A 19,627-nucleotide genomic window follows, 5' to 3' on the forward strand; every position below is an offset into this window, starting at 1 on the left:
TGATCACATGGATCACATGATTGATTCTGTTAAGTAAATATGAGATAATTAATTGAGCTCTACAAAGAAGGCTTTAAAATATATTTAGCAAAAAGCCATACCTCAAGAAATGGAAACGGATTATCATTACTGCTTTCTTCTTCCTCTTCTAGACTTTCTTCTTCTAGACTTTCTTCTTCTAGACTTTCTACCTCTAGACTTTCTTCTTCTAGACTTTCTTCTTCTAGACTTTCTTCCTCCTCTGAGGCATTACCCTGGCTGATCTCTGTGCCAGGCTCCTCAGGTTGCTCCTGGAAAAGAGATAGAAGTTTATTGATCACATGGAACACATGATTGATTCTGTTAAGCAAATGTAAGATAATTAATTGAGCTCTACAAAGAATGAAGGCTTTAAGGATTTAAAATATATTAAGCAAAAAGCCATATATTGTTGGGGAAGAGGCATGTTGTTGTATTTTTTTTTAATTCATTTAAAACTACTTACCTGATAGCTGTGATGGCTAATATTGTCCTCAGCTTCTTCCTGGCAGATGTCATGACCATTGTTTTCATCAGGTTCTTCTTGGCAGCTGTTAGGGCCAATATTTGTCTCCTGGCAGATGTCCTGGGCAATGATTTCCTCAGGTTGTTTCTGTTTAAGAATAAAAACATACAATTAATCCATTTGTTGCTATACTAATATCTATTGCATATGGCAAAGTAACAAAGTGTTTTCAAAGTTTCATGTTTTCCTACTTACCTCACTGATATTATTAACATTGGTTTCTACTGGTTCCTAGTTGAAAGAAAAAAAAAAAATTATTTGTTGGAAAATGCGAAAATATACTTTACATGAAATATTGGTTTGTTTTAATTGAGTTAGCCTTTTTTAAATATTTACATGGCAGAGGAGATTGCCATATCCAGTCGGTTGCACCTGTTTAGTAGAACTAAAAGTAGAACAGTTCATATATGTAATGTTGCTTTATTTAATTTAATATTATTGAAACATAACTGATAATAAACTATTTGCTTACCAAACAGGGCATTTCTGTGTACATCTTCGGTAGTACCTGTTTTTAAAATAAAAAAAAAATTATTGATCAAGATAAAGAAAAGACACATTATACTATGAGATATAGTTTTGAGTATAAATGAATACAGGGTTGGCACAGGCCCGGATTTGCGGCAAGGCCGCATAGGCCCGGGCCTAGGGCGGCAAAAAAATAGGGGCGGCATGCCGCCCAGCCGCACTATGGAGACGCGTGCGTCCCCATTCAATTACAGCAGCTGCGCCGGCGAAAAAACGCCAGCGCGCTGGGAAGGGGAGGTGGGCGCTAGGACCGCGCGGCCGCCTGGTTGGACCGCGCGGCCTAGGGGCGCCGCACATTGAAATCCGGCGCTGGGTTGGCATCTATTTTCTCATAAAAATGCAAGGGGTTACTGGACTGCCCCTTGCTGGAAAAGAAAAGGATAATTATACATTAGCAATGAAATGGGTTCTTAGCAATCAGGTCAATGTTGGTATGTAAGTGGCAATGGTCAATCTGTAAATCAACTGAAATGTTAGATACATTTGTGTAGAGTTGGTGTCTAAGGCTACTGATCCACAGATAAGTCTGACTTGTAATTTAACAAAATCTAATTAACAAACTGAACAAATGTGGCCCCTTGGGAGTAAAAAATGCTAGGCTATGCATCATAGTTCAAGAAGAGTGTTATATCTGCTAGAAGGTTTGGAGTGTTTTAAGTTTTATTATATTTTACGACATTGTTACATTATCCTCCATCTTTAACAAAACATTTATGTATGAAAAGTTTCTCTACTTACCAAAATGACTTCATTTTTCTCTTTTTTAACCTGGCAAAAGAAAATAGGTTTGAATATTAGAGGCAATGATCAAGGTGTAACTAAATGAATAGGTACATTAGACGTTAGAATTAGGAAACATAGCCGTTCCCAACCTCTAAGACCATTTTCCTTATAAAGCAATACAGAAAACAAGGTATGATTTAATATTAGAAATGCAGAAAGTGTACAAAATATAAGGCTATTATAAGCTGATTCTTACAGTGAGTAATGAAAGGATTTGGTTTAGATCTACCCAAAACCAACGATATATGAAATTTGTAATTAGAGATGCACCAAATCCACTATTTTGGATTCGGCCAAACCCCCGAATACTTTGTGAAAGATTCGGCCAAATACCGGACCAAATCCTAATCCTAATTTGCACTTGCGCATATATATATATATATATATATATATATATATATATATATATATATATATATATATATATATATATATATATATATATATATATATATATATAATTAGGGGTTGGAAGTGGAAACATTTTTCTACTTCCTTTTTATAACAAAAAGTGATGCATTTTCCTTCCCCGCCCCTAATTTGCATATGCAAATTTGGATTTGATTTGGCCAGGCAGAAAGAATCTGAATCCTGCTGAAAAAGGCCGAATCCTGTCCGAATCCCCAACCGAATCCTGGATTCAGTGCATCTCTATTTGTAATATTATTTTTCTATTAGATATGCAAAATTATCATAAAGTAAAGCTACATCCCACCATGGAGCAGTTATAGCTTCAACATGGGGAAACAAATTCACTAAATCGCTCAAAGAATGATGTATTTTTCTGGCACCGGGCCCCCCCCTTGCAAATAAATCTTTGGAGGGACCAGCGCAGAGCTATGCCTACCCAGAAATACCCCATGGTCTGGGCCCCCCTGTTCCTTGGGCCACGACTGCGGGGTATGCTTCCTCTAGTTATGCCAGTGAACTGAAATTTGAATCCATTAACACAGGGGTCCCCAACCTTTTTTGGTCGGGGACTAAAAAAGAGCCAATTTTTTTTCCAAGTATGGAGGGGTCAGGGAGTGGTCAGATGGGTTGTGAGGGGTCGGCGTCCAATTTGGGTGTGCAAGTGTCCTATTTCGGCCCGCCGGCATCCAATTTGGGCGTGGGTTAATTATTCAGCGGTCCAGTTCAGGACTGGCCCCGTGGTTGGGGACCCCTGAGTTAACAGGAAAATAACATTTATAGCATTTTCGTTTTCAAAGGTATATTTGATGAAATTTTCATTTTAATCACATGCATTTTAGTTTGTCATTAACAGTTTACACAGTTTTTCCATACAAACGAAAAATCTAGGATATGAGTATAAAAAAAAAACCCTTACTTTCGTAAAACATTTGAAAATACTGCATATGCGTCGAAACATGATGGTTTTTGTATGTCGATAAGTCTTTCTGTCGATTTGTTTGTCAAATACTCTTTCTGTCGATTTATATGTCAAAAATTCTTTCTGTCGATTTGTTTGTCAAAAATTCTTTTTGGTAAATTTGTAAGTAGAATATTCTTTCTGTGGAGAGAGAAAAAGCATTGGTTACACACTATGTAATAATCCTATGAATTGGTTATAAATAAGGTTGATCAATTTTTTTAACAGGTAGCTGAAAATGAATGGCCAGTAACATTAAGGTAACATTAGAGTGACAATTAATGACACAGCACTTTGAAGCACACTAATATCTTTTCAGATCCCCATAATTACTCCACTAGCAGATACTTGGGCCTACACAACAACTATATCCTGCTATATTGCTATATGTAGATGAAAATAGGGAATGTATAATATATGTACATATGTATACCATTAGTAAAGGGAATGCGACCATTATTGTCTGTAGGGCCAAGCACTTCATCCCCTTCAAACTCAAATGGTTTGCAATTACCCCACTAACAGCTACTAAGCCCTACTCAGCAGCTATATGAATATGAATATTAATTTTTCTAACATTTTCCCCAGTGTATGATGATGAGCTCCACTCACCTCAGTTGCCTGATACAGAATGAGGCAGTTAGAGCTTGTTTTCAAACATTAACTCTGTGTGCACTGTGACATCACAATGTATCATGTGTCCCATTATGACATCACACCTGCAAACTACAGTCAGGAAATTCAGACTTAGCAGATAATCTGCTCTTTTAAGGACAGTTAGAAATGAATGCAAATAGAAAGACTGTATTGAGATTGTGTTTAAAATGTAATATGTCTTTTTGTTGGTGGCGCTATGATATTATAATAACTCTATTGCATTGCTATATGTATGTTAAATGAAAATAAGGAATGTGCTAATATTATATATAGGCTATTAGTACAGGCAATGTCACCATTGTTGTTTGTTGGGCCAAGCAAGCCCCCCTGCATTTACCCCACTAGCACACACTAATAAGGCCTATCCAGCAGCTACCTTTATATTTATATTAATATTGTTATTTTAAAAATGTCCCCAGCGTGTCATGAGCTCCACTCACCTCAGTCTCCTGATCAAGAATGAGACAGTCTGGGCTGGTTATGAACAGCTGTGATAATGTCCATTATGACATCACAATGATATGTCACATGACTGGCTGCTGATCAGAGGATACAAAATGAGCATAAAAACTGCACATAGTTCAACAATTATTTCAAAGAGGATTATGGTTAAAATGCTGTTTGCTTATTTTTTGACCCTTTTATTTTTATGTAGACAGTGTAAATATATAAATGTATAAAGTATGGAGGTATAATACATAAGTAGCACACAGGTATAGAGAATGGCCCAGATATTTGTACAGCATTTGAAATATATCAATAATGATAATTGCACCATTACTGTATGTGCTCTATACTATATCATCAGAGGGGATTCATTCATTATTATGGGTATCAGTACAGGGAATGACATTACTGTATGTATAATACATCATTAATGGGAATGTGCCCTTTATTATCAGACAGATTTACTAGAGATTGAACTGGGAATCCAGAAGGATTTAAAATATGGTAAAGCAGCACTCATAGAACATTTAGGTACTTATGTTATTTAGACATATTAAACGGGTTGTTCACCTTCCAAACACTTTTTTCAATTCAGTTGTTTTTAGATTGTTCCCCAGAAATAAAGACTTTTTTTCAAATACTCTCCATTATTTATCTTTTACGTTTTTTCTAAAATCTAAGTGTAAAGTTGATTGTTCATGTCTCTGGTGTTTGAGTCTGGCAGCTCAGTAATTCAGGTGCAGACTCTAAACTGTTACAATTTTGCTTCATTAGTTGATCCATTTCTCAGCAGCATCTCTGGAGTATTAGCAACTATTGTATCAATTCTAACAGCTGTCTGTAATGAAACCCAGAGATTCTGCTCAGCAGGGACAAAGATAAGAAATGTATCAACTAAATGTATCCATTTAGAGCAGTTTACAGGGTCGGCGACCCCCCCCCTCCCAGAGCTGCTTCAGAAGGAGAGAAATGACAATTTACACTTCAATATTAGAAAAATGGTGACACATAGAAAATAAAAAGTCGTTATTTCTGGTGATCTATCTGAAACCAACTAGTTGTATGAAGGTGAACAACCCCTTTAAGGGGAATAAACTTCTTAATCATAATTAACTATTATAATGCCGCTGCTTTGGAACAAGTTAAATCTTGTTACACTCTTGATATAGGTAAATGTTGGGTATAAATTGAACAAGGTTATCTCTATCCTGTGACAATCCCCCAAATAATGGCATCTCTAACACCCATTTAAGCATGTGAATGTAAACCATGTCCCACCTACAGTATCCCATGTATTGATAGCATAGCAACTAAAAGCGCCTGTAGTATCCCTTTTAAATCTCAATGTTTGAGCGATTAAATTGGCATTTAAAGCTTTTCCGATGGGGTTCTTATAGACATGTACCATTTCAATGTCTGTATAAAGGGGGTACTACAGTCCTTCTGTGATCTTCAACAGCAGATGCATCTTCCTAAAAGTGTCTTTTATCAGTATCTTCAAGGTGGTATTTTACTCAGGCCCAGATTTCCTTTTTCGGCGCTCCTAGGCTGCCAGGTCCTAGCGCCCGCCCACTTTTACATGCACCCGATACCCCACCACCACGCAGGCGTGCGCACATGTGGTGGGTCACTGGAGCTCCTCAGAATGCGGTTGGATGGTATGCTGCCCCTGAAATATTTACCTCCCTAGGCCCGAGCCTTTGTAACCTCACCACAAATCTGGCTGTGGTATTGAACACTATTTCCCTCCTTACAGAACAAGGAGCATATGTATAAAAATATACCCAATACATGATGGAAAGACTGCCACTATAAAGTGGACGCATTGCATTGTGTTCCATTCCACCTGCATTTGGGGCTTGGATGCACCTTTGTTAGTACAGGCCCATAACAAAGACTAGGCTGTGTTTTGTCCTGCGGTGGAATGCAGGAAAATGAAGGCACTAGCATTTGATTTTTATATGTTTATTAATGGATGAATTCTCATTTCTACGGAAGAGCACTGGGGCCATTCAAAAAAATGAATCATGACTTTTAAAACTCATAATTATGACTTTTAATCTCATAATTATGATTTTGATTTTTAATCTCATTTAACAAAATTAAGTCGAAGGTTTTTTTCGAATTCTCACCTCCGACTGTATACCAATTACCTGCATTTATGTCATTTATTCATTAAGGTTTAGTTCAGCTCCTTATACACCTTGCCAGTAAAATGACTCCTTGTACATTTAGATCAGAAAAGCCTCTGCACCCCTCCTGCAAGGTCCTAATCTTGCAAAAAAAAATCATACAAAAAATGTGTTTTGATTCCCTTACGTTATGAATTTGCTCACAAGAGAGAGAGATACAATATTAGGAGAAGAAGTTGCAAAGAACAGGGGGTGTAGGGGGTAAAAGAGTGGCCACCATCAGTAATCATTGGGCCACATACTAATAATGTAGTAGGGACCACACCCTACAGTGCCCCAATTATTAGCCCACTAGTCTCCTAGGCCCCCTGGATGATCTGAATTTCCAATATATACATGCAAAATGGGGCCTCAATGAAACATAGGATTCCCCTCTTATCTATGGCCATGCCTAGATCTACTTTGGTCATCCCTGAAGTATGACAAAACTCCACCCCTGCACCACCCAAACCCTGCCCATTGTGCTTTTTACCTTTGGGCCTCTGTTTGACTGAGCCCTGACTGCAGTATCTCCTGTACTCTCCTGATGGTGACCCGGGGTAGAAGAAAGTTTGTTTTTTTAAAGGCACAAAAGCAATTTTCACCTTTGTGCTCAGACATAAACAGGACAGGACAGGCCAGCAAACAAGAACTAATTGAGCCTTCTGGCCTTCTGAGCCTTCTGGCAGCACACAGTCCAGGTTTGTTACTGAAATGTTACTGAAATGTCCTACATTTCCCTTTGATCTCCTGCATTGAACAGCCAGAAAAAATGTTTCTGAAACGCAATTAAATAAGAAGCTTTTGGCAGAGAGCACAGAATACGCAGCACCTGCATTTAGATACAATTGTAACTATTTAAGATAAGCAGGTCTTTTGGGAGAACAGTGACTTGCAGCTTTAAGGGGACTCTCAACTTCATTAACTGTTATAAAACCTAAAATCCAGAGATATTTGTTCAAACTTTGTATAACCTGACACATTTTATAAAATGGCCATGGTATTTAGGGGGTGTGGCCACAGATCTTTTTGTCCCTCTTTCCATTTTTCAAATGTGGGGAGGTATGTGCTGGATTCGGGAAGTATCAGAGGTTCTTGATTATTTATTTTTTTTTTTTACAGAACAGAGACAACAATTCTCTGGGTCAATTAAGGACGGGAGTGCAAGTTAGCAACAACTGGCATATCCAAGAAACAGTAGTGTGTAGTCATGACGACATGTAGGTAAAAGGGTCCCCTTGGAAGGTCAAGATGAAGCCGCTAGCAGCCATTAATATTTAGCAGTGGGTGTAGAATTGGTACTTGTCTGGTTTTGACCTGGACAACCCGGTTTTTGTAAAAGCTGCCTGGATTCCCCTTGCTACATGTTATTTTGATCAGAGGCAGGCCCGGATTTGTGGAAAGGCAACCTGGGCCTAGGGTGGTAGGATTTTAGGGGGGCGGCATGCTGTCTAACCACACCCACTTTGGTCCAGATAATGAAAATTTGCACGAAAAAAGGGGAGTGGATAGGGGCGACAAACGACAGTGGGCCTAGGGGCGCCCACTATTTAAATCCGGCCCTGCTTGTGTAATGCTGAACAGCATTGGCACCTGGAAGGGTAAAAACCCATTATCTGGAGAAACTGATATAATGTCACTATCCAGCAGTCTGATGGAAAAGCTTGGCGCAAGCCTACATAACATGCCGATGCCGGAATGCACAATGGCAACTGTAGTATATAATGATAGAGGAATAAGGGTCTGGGTAGGTTTTATTCAGGGGTCCCCAACTGCCTGGCCGCGGGCTGTGCCATACTGGGCCTCCTCTGGACAGATAGATAGATAGATAGATAGATAGATAGATAGATAGATAGATAGATAGATAGATAGATAGATAGATAGATAGATAGATATGATGATAGATAGATACTATAGATAGATAGATAGATACTATAGATAGATACTATAGATAGATACTATAGATAGATACTATAGATAGATAGATACTTTTGATACTATAGATAGATAAGTACTATAGATACGATAGATAGATAGATAGATAGATAGATAGATAGATAGATAGATAGATAGATAGATAGATGATAGATAGATATGATGATAGATAGATAGATAGATAGATACTATAGATAGATAGATACTATAGATAGATAGATACTATAGATAGATACGATAGATACGATAGATACGATAGATACTATTGATACTATAGATAGATAGGTACTATAGATACGATAGATAGATATTATAGATAGATATTATAGATAGATACGATAGATAGATACGATAGATAGATAGATAGATAGATAGATAGATAGATAGATACGATAAGATAGATACGATAAGATAGATAGATACTATAGATACGATAGATACGATAGATAGATACTATAGATACGATAAATAGATAGATAGATAGATAGATAGATACGATAAATAGATAGATAGATAGATACGATAGATAGATAGATAGATAGATACTATAGATAGATACTATAGATAAATAGATACCATAGATACCATAGATAGATACTATAGATAGATAGATAGATACGATAGATAGATACTATAGATAGATATGATAGATAGATAGATAGATAGATAGATAGATACGATAGATAGATAGATAGATAGATAGATAGATAGATAGATAGATAGATAGATAGATAGATACTATAGATAGATACTATAGATAGATAGATGATAGATAGATACCATAGATACCATAGATACTATAGATACAATAGATAGATAGATAGATAGATAGATAGATAGATAGATAGATAGATAGATAGATAGATACGATAGATAGATACTATAGATACTATAGATAGATAGATAGATAGATAGATAGATAGATAGATAGATAGATATATAGATAGATACCATAGATAGATAGATAGATAGATACCATAGATAGATAGATAGTATAGATACTATATATAGATAGATACTATAGATAGATACTATAGATACGATAGATACTATAGATATGATAGATACTATAGATACGATAGATAGATAGATAGATACTATAGATACAATAGATAGATAGATACTATAGATACAATAGATACAATAGATACAATAGATAGATAGATAGATATAGCTCCGAGCTTAATTCTAGGGATATCAATAAAAAAGTCAGCAACCTTACTGGAGTCCTGTCAATTATATGATATTGCTGTGTGTGTTTGTACTGTGATTATCTTTATAAAACTGTCTTTTTGTTACTGTGTAAGATGAATTGTGTTGGTTTACCTACAGTTTATGTGTCCTGAGAGAAGAAAGCAGAAATAACGACTTTGTTGCTGAGGAGTTAGTTGCTATGGATATCACATGTAAACTGCACCGCAATGGTAAGAAGAGCGAACCTAGTTGGTGGTGTGTCCAAATTTTTTAGAGGGGGTTTGCTGTGAAATTTGGGATTTTACCTGCTACAGTGAAATGTATAGAAAACAATACAGTCGCAGCTGTCACTGCCCAGATAAATAGTGGTACCTGCAATTAGTGATTCATTTTAACTGACAGTTACATAGTGAATTTGCTGTACACTGTCACAATGAACACTGCAGTTCACATACTATAATGCTTCTTAATATATAACCTTGAAAAGATAACCTTTAAATATTCAACATCTGTTTGGATCACAATACATACCAGGTGAACCCGGGAATTGCCTGGGCAAACATTACTTATGGAACATTTTTATAAAGTGGTGCTAAACCCATGCTTCTCCATGCTTTTCCCCCAATAAAAAAGTTGGAGAGAGCAAGCCAAAAGTAGTTCAATATTATAAGAAGGATATTATAAGAGAGTTTTTCCATTAAAAAAACAACATTCTTTTGCCTCTGCTCCATTCTACCCAGACCAAACCCCGATCTGCCCATATTCTCTCTATTTACTGGATGTCCATGCACCCATTTTTTTACCAGGGTCTCGATGACAGTTTTAGACCATTAACCTGGGTGCCAAAGACAAAACTGGGAATCAATGACCTCTACACTGATCCTGAATTATATGTACTATCTGTATTTTTTATAATGTATATCAATACCTGTAGATTATGGGGTAAATTTACTAAGGGGCGAAAATTCGCCAGCTTCGCAGACATCGCAACACTTTGCCAGGTGAAAATTCGCTCAGACAATGCAAATTTACTAAGATGCAACGTTTCGTTCCGGCTGAAGAACGCTGGCAAATTTTCGCTATTGTTACTTCGGCAGTGCGAGCAAATCAAAGCAAAGATGCGCCAGTGTTCAATTCTGCCTAGCGCAACTTTGTTAGACGTCTTGCTAATTTGCATATGGCGCCAAATTTAAAGTTGAATGCACCTCTTTATGTTACATGATGCATCTAATACATGACATTTACACTGATAACTAGACATGCCAAGGGAACCTTAATAAAGTCAATAGCAGTGTCGGACTGGCGGGCCAGACCCCTCTCCCGTTATCTAAATTTTGGGGGGAAAAAGTTTTCTGCGCATGCGCGCTGAGCGATGCAGCTCGCGCATGCGCATGGCGCCGTTCATGCATGCGCTCTGAGCGGCAACATCACACAGTAATGCCAATCGTGGCGCAGCACAGTAGGGGGCCAGCGGGGCCCTGGACCAGAAGTCCCCGTGGGCCCGGGCCCTCCAGTTCGACCCTGGTCAATAGTGTAGTTATAATGCCCTAGACATAACTCCAGTGTAAAATAATGTTCCATATGTTATAAAATGTATGGGGGAAACGAGTTACACAAAAAAACATTTTTAAGACTTTTGCAGCCTATCCCCCTGAAAAAAGGAAAAGACGCCAGCGTTTTTTAAATTTAGAAGTTTTTGCACTCAACAATATGATGTAAGTAACTGAAGTTCTATGTACTCCATTGCACTTCGCCTAGTCTGAGCTGGTGAAGGCAAGTCTGGCAAAAGAGTTAACATTCAGTAAAATCTACATCTTAGTGAATTTGCGCAGTTACGTCCATTCACCAAGGCGAAAATTCGCCTGGCGATAGAGTGCAAATCAACGCCATCGTCTATCTCCTTCACTAGCGAAGTGACGCCTGCGCCTGTAAATAAATCGGCGAAGTCCCTGAAATCTCTGAATCTTTGCCAGCGTTAGTCACTTCGCCCTTTAGTAAATCTGTGTGTGTGTGTAATGTAAAGCAATGTAAATCAGTGTCCATAACTGTCAATGTGTGTGTGTGTTAGACTTGTGTATGTTCTTGTTCTTCTTATTAGTAAATAATTCAGACGATGAACTGGAGAGATTGAATAAATAATGACTAAAATAGAAATAGTTTTAATTATACTTCATTATACAAGGTCGTTTCCTTTCAGCACCTGACATTCATTCATAGAGAATTCTGAGAGATTCCAGTATAAAGGTGGCCATACACGGAGAGATCCGCTCGTTTGGCGATGTCGCCAAACGAGCGGATCTCTCTCCGATATGCCCACCTTGAGGTGGGCAACATCGGGCTGATCCAATCGTGGGCCCTAGGGCCCAACGATCAGATCCTAACGAACGGGAACGGGCTGGTCGGATCGCGGGACCGCATCAATGAACAGATGCGGCCGCGATCCGACGGGATTTTTTGTCCCATCCGATCGAGATCTGGCCGACTTTCGGCCAGATCTCGATCGGGGAAGCCCTTCGGAGGGCCCCATACACGGGCCAATAAGCTGCCGACTCGGTCTGCCGGCAGCTTTTATCGGCCCGTGTATGGCCACCTTTAGGCTATAATTTTGGGTGGGGTTACCAGAGATCATAGAGCTCATTTATTACATTTCTGGATGCAAGTAAAAAAGCATTAAGGGGGGGGGGGGGTTTGCAACCACTAGAGACCTTACAATCATTTGTGCAAGTTGTGTTTCAAGGGGATACCCACATGCAGTAAACCATCCACTCCCTCTGAATGCCGCACTGCTAAATGCAGATAGCACTAAATTCAAAGCAAAGTGCAGCACTTTGCACTCAGTTCGAGGAGTACATCATTTCTTAATAAGGGCTTTGCTATTTTAAACTTTAATTTGTCTTGGTGTTATTTTTTCGTTGTATACTAACGAATTTTTGAAAATTTTTTTTGATGTTACTGGTCCTTTAAATGTGAGTATTATTAATCCTTCAAGAACATCTTTCCTATTCTGAATGCGTCTGCAGTGTTTTGATCTCAGAGGCATCGTCACAGCATATTTTGGCACTCCCTGCATCAGTATTTGGGAGCCTATGACTGACATAGCATCCTTGTCCTCCACCATCATGCCATAATAAAGGGATCCCATATAGAATTATGCTCTGTTGTGTTATAAAACAACATCTGCCACAGCAGAATGCATGACCTCTGTGTTCAGATGTCTACAGCCCGAAATGTAAACCTTTTACAGCTTCAGATGTTCAGAGACTGTGGACAGATTCCAGTGCCTGATGTTTCAAGCTGCTTTTCGCCTGGGGTTTTAATTACTTAGTCTCTTAGGTAGATGATCCGCATGTAATGTACATACATTTAGCAAGGAACCCGGGGAGGATGGCGAAAGGAATAAACTGTAAAAACAGCCAGAAGTGTTTTATTGTATGTAAGTGGCACTGATGACGTGCAGACATTGAGACTCGCCGTGTCATTCCATTCCGCTTGACATAATAGCAGATAAATATTTATGATCATTTGTGGGTAGAACATTTAGACAGTATTGCATTACAGTATGCCGAGTTGGCTTTGATTCTCCCGTTTCGGTTGCAGATGGATGAATGAGGAGCTGGGAGCAGGAAATTACCAATTAATTCATCTTGTCTGTCCATGACTATGTTTATTTAATGTGCCTTTTTATGGGCTTCAAGGGGTATTTCAAGTTGAAATGATGTCTAGTTTAGTTTGACGTATATATTATTATTCCAAGACAATCTGAGAAGACCTGAGTAGAAAGAAATAAGCTATATACAGTAAGAGTAACTATAAACTGAAGCATCACAGGTTGGTTAGGTGTGGGGCAATACTTGGGTGTTTTATGGGTCTGAGGTGGAAATGTGGCTTGGAGTGGGACCTCTATCGTCTTGTCTGTCCTGTTTCAAATATGCTTCCCAGCTATAGCCAATCCTCATCTCCTATTCCATGTATGTATTTCTCTATCTGAAAAGCAAGGCTTTCTTGTATGAACTCCATGCCTTCCTCCCTGCGGCTTTATAAAGATTCCGTTAGTTTTAACCCTCTTCCTTGTCTAATAAAAGGTGTCTTACAGTTTAAGAGTGATCTTTTTCATTTCAGGTTTGGGAAATCTGTGGCCATCAAGACCCTTACAACTATTGGAGGGATGCAGGAAATCGTCCATCCACAACACTGGCTATTGGGTGCTGAGAGCTAGATTTCAGCGACAAATCTGAGAGCTAGATTTCCAGCGACAAATCTCCTCTACAGCGGGCGACTAATCTCCCCATATTGACTTCCTGCAAGAATACGAGTTGCCGGTGGTATCGCTTCGGATTTCCAAAGTTGCCTGAAGTTGCCTCACTAATAGTGGTCTCAGTAGGACCGAAGTAGGACGCCGTTCTTTTATCAGTCATTGAACCGCAATGCAAGAAGATTGTTTACCGCAAATTAACTTTCTGGATTAACAGAAGACCCAATTTCACCCTAACTTGCTCTTAGGCTGGGCCTGTTGAAACGGCGCTGGGCCCCACAGTGGGAACGACTGATCTAGAGAGACTTAGGCTGTATATGCCATATGATATAATTGCTTATCAGAGCATCAAACCGGAATGTGATACTCAAGGCAAGTACCACTTTATAGGGTGCATTAAATTCCCTGACTGCTTCCAAGTCAAATTATAGTGTCCAGACTGTGTATAGGGAAGACGCACACCAACTTATATCAGCATAAGACATTGCCACATTTTATTGTTGAAGTTGTAGCACAAGTTTTTGGGGACCAACCCCTTCCTCAGGTGCAATACACACTAGTGAACACAAACCCTTGGGATGGAAACGTGATTCATTTAACCCCATCCCAGTCGCATGTTTAAAGGAACAGTGACCAAAAAATTAAAGTCTTTTAACATAATGAAAATTTAATGTACTGCCGTGCTGCACCCGTTATCCAGAAAGTTCAGAATTACGGAAAGGCCGTCTCCCATAGACTCCATTATAATCAAATAATCCAAAATCTTAAAAATTATTTCCTTTTTCTCTATAGTAAGAAAACAGTTGCTTGTACTTGATCCCAACTAAGATCTAATTAATCCTTATTCGAAGTAAACCAGCCTATTGAGTTTATCTAATGTTTACATGATTTTCTAGTAGTCCTAAGGTGTGAAGATCCAAATTACAGAAAGACCCGTTATCCGGAAAGCCCCAGGTCCCGATGATTCTGGATAATAGGTCCAATACCTGTATAAACTATATTAACCTTTTTAAAGCAAACACACCAATTTTACCAGTGCAGGGCAACGGTGCATTATATTGTCATTCCTTTAAAACACTTTCATTTTTTAGTGTTACTGTTCCTTAAATCAAAAAACGACTTTCAAAACGACTTACAGAATTCAAATTGTAAAAATGTGACAAAGGCTTATGCCGATATGAGTTGGTGTGCTTCTTCCCTATATACAGCCTGGATACTCAAGGCAAGGTCATCCCAGTCACATATAAAGGTATAGAATGAAAACTACTTCTTCTGTTCTTCTGCTACTTCTCCTAAATAAAAATTCATTTTGAGAATTAGTCATGCTATAAATCCATTTAGAGCTTGCAAGTGTTTGAAATAACAGTAAGTATGATGTGGAGAGCAATATTCTTAGACAATTTGTAATTGGTTTTAATTTTTTATTATTTGTGGTTGTTGAGTTATTTAGCTTTTTAGTCAGTAGCTCTCCACTTTGCAATATCAGCAATCTGGTTGCTGGGGTCCAAATTACCTTGGCAACCATGCATTGATTTGAATAAGAGACTGGGATATGAATAGGAGAGGCCTGGATAGAAAGATGAGTAATAAAAAGAAGCAATAACAATACATTTGTAGCCTTACAGAACATTTGTTTTTTTAGATGGGGTCAGTGACCTCCATTGAAAGCTGGAAAGAGTCAGAAGAAAGGCAAATCATTAAAAAACTATAAAAAAAATTACGTATTGAATAGTCGCGCCATTCTATAACATACTAAAAGTTAACTTAAAGGTGAACCACCCCTTTAATATATACTCTGCATATGTTACTTTGCAAAGCAGATTATTTTGAGCTGTGCTCATTGCTAAATCACAGTGGGATCGATTTGGGTTTGAACTGTGGCTTTAATCTGGGACCAAAATACAGCTTCTTGTGGTCCCTGGTGATTCCTAGTGTCTGAATGACACTAGGATTGCACCTCAGGGAGATAAACTTTGCTCTAATTTTCTTAAACACCCGGGGGCAGATTTACTAAGGGTCGAAATGAATTTTCGAAGTTAAAAACTTTGAATTTCAAACAATTTTTTGGGTACTTCAACCATCGAATAGGCCTAAATTCGACTTCAATAAGAAGTAAAAAAGTACTGTCTCTTTAAAAAAGTTAGACTTCAACACTTCGCCATCTTAAACCTGCCGAATTGCTATGTTAGCCTATGGGGACCTCCTAGAACCCAAAGTCTTTAGAAGTCGAAGGAAAAATCGTTAGTTCGATCGATGAAATCCTTCGAATCGTTTCGATTCGAAGGATTTCATCGTACAATCGAACGATTTTCATTCAACCGAAAATGCCCAAATTTGTTTAAAAAAAACTTCGACTTCGATATTCGAATATATGCAGGCATCATGTCGGATGCAACAGAAATAAGGTAAGTAATGGAAATGTCGGATGAAGTCACAGTGTTGATCCTACTGTTATGCCGCGTCAGATCAACGATGCGACACCATCCGACAATACATTCACTTACCTTATTTCCGTTGCATCCGATTTGACGCCTGCATTTTTGCGTAGCAAGTCGGATCGCTCCAAAGTCATCCGTGGAGTTCCTTCCTTATAGAGGGGGGCTCCCTTTCCTAGCAGATGAATTAGAGCTCACCCAAATATCTGATTCCAGTACAAACAAAAACTAACAAAATAACTGCCTTTTTTTTTTTTTTAACAAATCCTGCATGTAGAGAGACATGGATAAAAGCTTCAATATGCTGAAGCATATATTAATTTTTCATTTTTGTTATAGTTCCCCTTTAAGTAGTGCTCTGCTTACCAAGAAACCCAATGTATCCCAAGCAGCGGCATCATAGAAGATCAGCCCCACTGCTTATTCACAAAATGGGAAAATTAAAAACAAATTAAAAATCATGTTCGTGGCAATTTTTCTATTAATTTAATCTACTTAATTAGTGTTGCGCACATGATGTCATTAAAAGAAATGTTAACACAGCCCTGTAGTTATTTCTGGTAGGGTTTGATATATGTGACCTATAAATGTTACAGTAAATTAAGGTGATGCCTTTGAACATTTATCACCATTTTATAGCTTTTTGAGTTGCCTTTATGCCGTGCAGTAGGCTTAGATCCATGCAAGGCAGTGTGCAATCTCATCTCATAGTCTCTTACATGTGAAAGATATATTCTTATGAATCCTTTTGTTATTTAGTAGGATGTGGTTCACCTTCAGTGTAAGGCACCGCCAGACCTTCAAACTTTCACAAATCCTAGATATGACTCTGGAGAACCAATTGCTTGTTCAGTGATTCATTTATTCAGAATTGCACGACATGTTTCGGGCCTAGTGGCCCTTCTTCAGGTACAAGCACCTGAGGAAGGGCCACTAGGCCCGAAACATGTCATGTAATTCTGATTAAATGAATCATTGAACAAGCAATTGGTTCTCCAGAGTCATATCTAGGGTCTCTGACATGTGGCATATGCCAGGTTGTATGAAACGCAGCCGTCACGTCGGATGCAACGGAAATAAAGTAATGATGCTGATGGGCTGATTATTAAATGCTGATGTTAATTGTGCTCATTTCTAATCTAATCATTTGATAGTAAGCCTTATATTGTGACATTATGCTTTAGTTCTCCTTTAAAAAAAAGATCTAAATATGTAACTTAGCACGGGCTGCCCCAACTTTTTGTCACATCCCAGCCAGCCACATCTTTCGGCCTTTAGCTGTCATTCTTGGAGTTGTAGTGCAGATGGGAGCTATAGGCTGAACAAGCCAATGGATGAATTTATTTCCTGCTCCAAATTAGGTTAATAAAAGTAGAGGGACACGAGTAGAGTCCAACTTCCACTCAGTGTGAGTCAGAAATTAATTATCTATACTTATGGCAAATGCCATGATTTCCAGAGAGGCATGGAAGAGGCTGTTCCAGGCTGTTTTATTTGTTGTCTTTCAAAGAGTATGAGATTTAGCTGCATAAAATATACAGATGTCCCGTTAACAAGTATGATGAGATAGGTGGAAGACAGGCTGCTGAGATACTCGGTGTTTCTGTCAGTCTCGCGCATGCATTACTCACTGTACCAGATTAATAACCTTTCCTTTTGACTGTTTGTCACCATCACCAACACCACTTACTGCCTACACACCAACGTCACAACTAGAAAAAATACACTTGTTCAGTGGCATAACTAGATGTTACTGGGCCCCACAGCAAATTAATTTTAGGGCCCCCAACATATCCAGAGGTTGTTCTATTTTATCAATATTTTTTGAAATTGTATATGAACTAAAACATCATGGGGCCCCTATACCTCCTGGGCCCCCCTGCAGCCGCAGGGTCTGCTTCCTCTATAGTTACGCCCCTGCACTTGTTGGTTCAGGAATTACATTTTATAATAAAAACTACACCATAAAAATCATGACAGAATCCCTTAAAGTCTACTAGAAAATCATGTAAACACTAAATAAACCCAATAGGCTGGTTTTGCTTCCAATAAGGATTAATTATATCTTAGTTTGGATCAAGTACAAGGTACTGTTTTATTATTACAGAGAAAAAGGAAATCATTTTTTTAACTTTTGGATTATTTAGATAAAATGGAGTCTATGGGAGAAGGCCTTCCTGTAATTCAACACTTTCTGGATAATAGATCCCATACCTGTACAGATAAAAAGGACATCATTTGTAAATATTTGAATTATAGGGTTATAATGGAATCTTTAGGAGATGACCTTGCGGTAATTCAGAGCTTTCTGGATAATGGGTTTCCGGATAACGGATCTTAAGGTATCATTATCTTCATTATGATTGTGGCACTTCTATGAGGGTATAAAATCTATTTACTAAAATAATGTTATACACATTTGCAGGGTGCTGCCTTAAAGGGGGCGTGATGGCCATGTATTGCAAGTTTCATAGCGACCTTTAGCAAAGCTTCTTATGGGGGGTCTACAAAAGTGTAAAAATAAGTATGTTCTCCCCCCTTCTTTATACATTAAGAGGTTGCCAGTGATTGTACATAATTCTGAATAACATAGTGGGTTGAAAAAAGACACACGTCCATCAAGTTCAACCTTTATTCTTTCCTGGCTCCAAGTATATCTGTAAGCAAACCCCGAGCCCCTGTCATTTTGCCCAATAGATACCTATGCATAAAAATATGGAAAATAAATATGTGTTCTTGTCCCTTTCAATAGCCTTGATTCAGTAAAATGGGGAATTAAAGGAGAACTAAAGCTTAACTAAAGAAATAGCTAGAAATGTTGTACATTATGTTTTGGGCTTCTGCTCCAGCCCAAGGTAACAACAGCCCTTTAGCAGTAAAGATCTGTGTCTCCAAAGATGCCCCAGTGGTTCCCCATATTATTTTCTGATGATTCACTGCATATTAGTGATGAGCGGGCTGACATGATACCTGCGGGACCCGCAGTTTTATCCGCGGGTCGGATGGGTTCGGGTCGACCTCGCACTGCTCTTCGCGGGTGGCGGGATCTTCTCCTGCTCTCCCCGCCCACCACCTTCAAATGCCGGCTTCTGACTTTCAGCCTCTGGCTTTATAGCCACGCGCCTGCTCGCCCCGCCCCTTTTGTAACGTCCTCAGCAGCGGGGTGGGTCGGCGCGGGTCTATAAAAGGAACCTGGAAGTGCGGGCGTGGGCTGAAGGAGGGCGGGTTAGGGTCGGGTGCGGTTCAGGAAAACCCAACCTGCACATCACTACTGCACATGCTCTGTGCTTCTGTCACTTACTGAGCTTAGGG

The 19,627-nt window shown here is 38.8% G+C and overlaps 1 protein-coding gene across 3 annotated transcripts in view; it reads left to right on the forward strand.

Moving 5' to 3' along the window:
• The window catches only part of LOC108696686 (isochorismatase domain-containing protein 2-like), a 64,397-nt gene extending 49,830 nt beyond the window's left edge, over window positions 1–14,567 (forward strand). For all 3 annotated transcript variants that reach the window (XM_018226272.2, XM_018226273.2, XM_018226274.2), the window contains exon 5: window positions 13,748–14,567. In XM_018226272.2, the coding sequence (XP_018081761.2) occupies window positions 13,748–13,863 (116 nt within the window). In that variant the 3' untranslated portion in view covers window positions 13,864–14,567. The remainder of the gene's footprint in view (window positions 1–13,747) is intronic.
• Window positions 14,568–19,627: the final 5,060 nt, after the last annotated feature.

Source organism: Xenopus laevis, chromosome 7L (assembly GCF_017654675.1).
Source record: "Xenopus laevis strain J_2021 chromosome 7L, Xenopus_laevis_v10.1, whole genome shotgun sequence".
Classification (NCBI taxonomy): Eukaryota; Metazoa; Chordata; class Amphibia; order Anura; family Pipidae; genus Xenopus; species Xenopus laevis.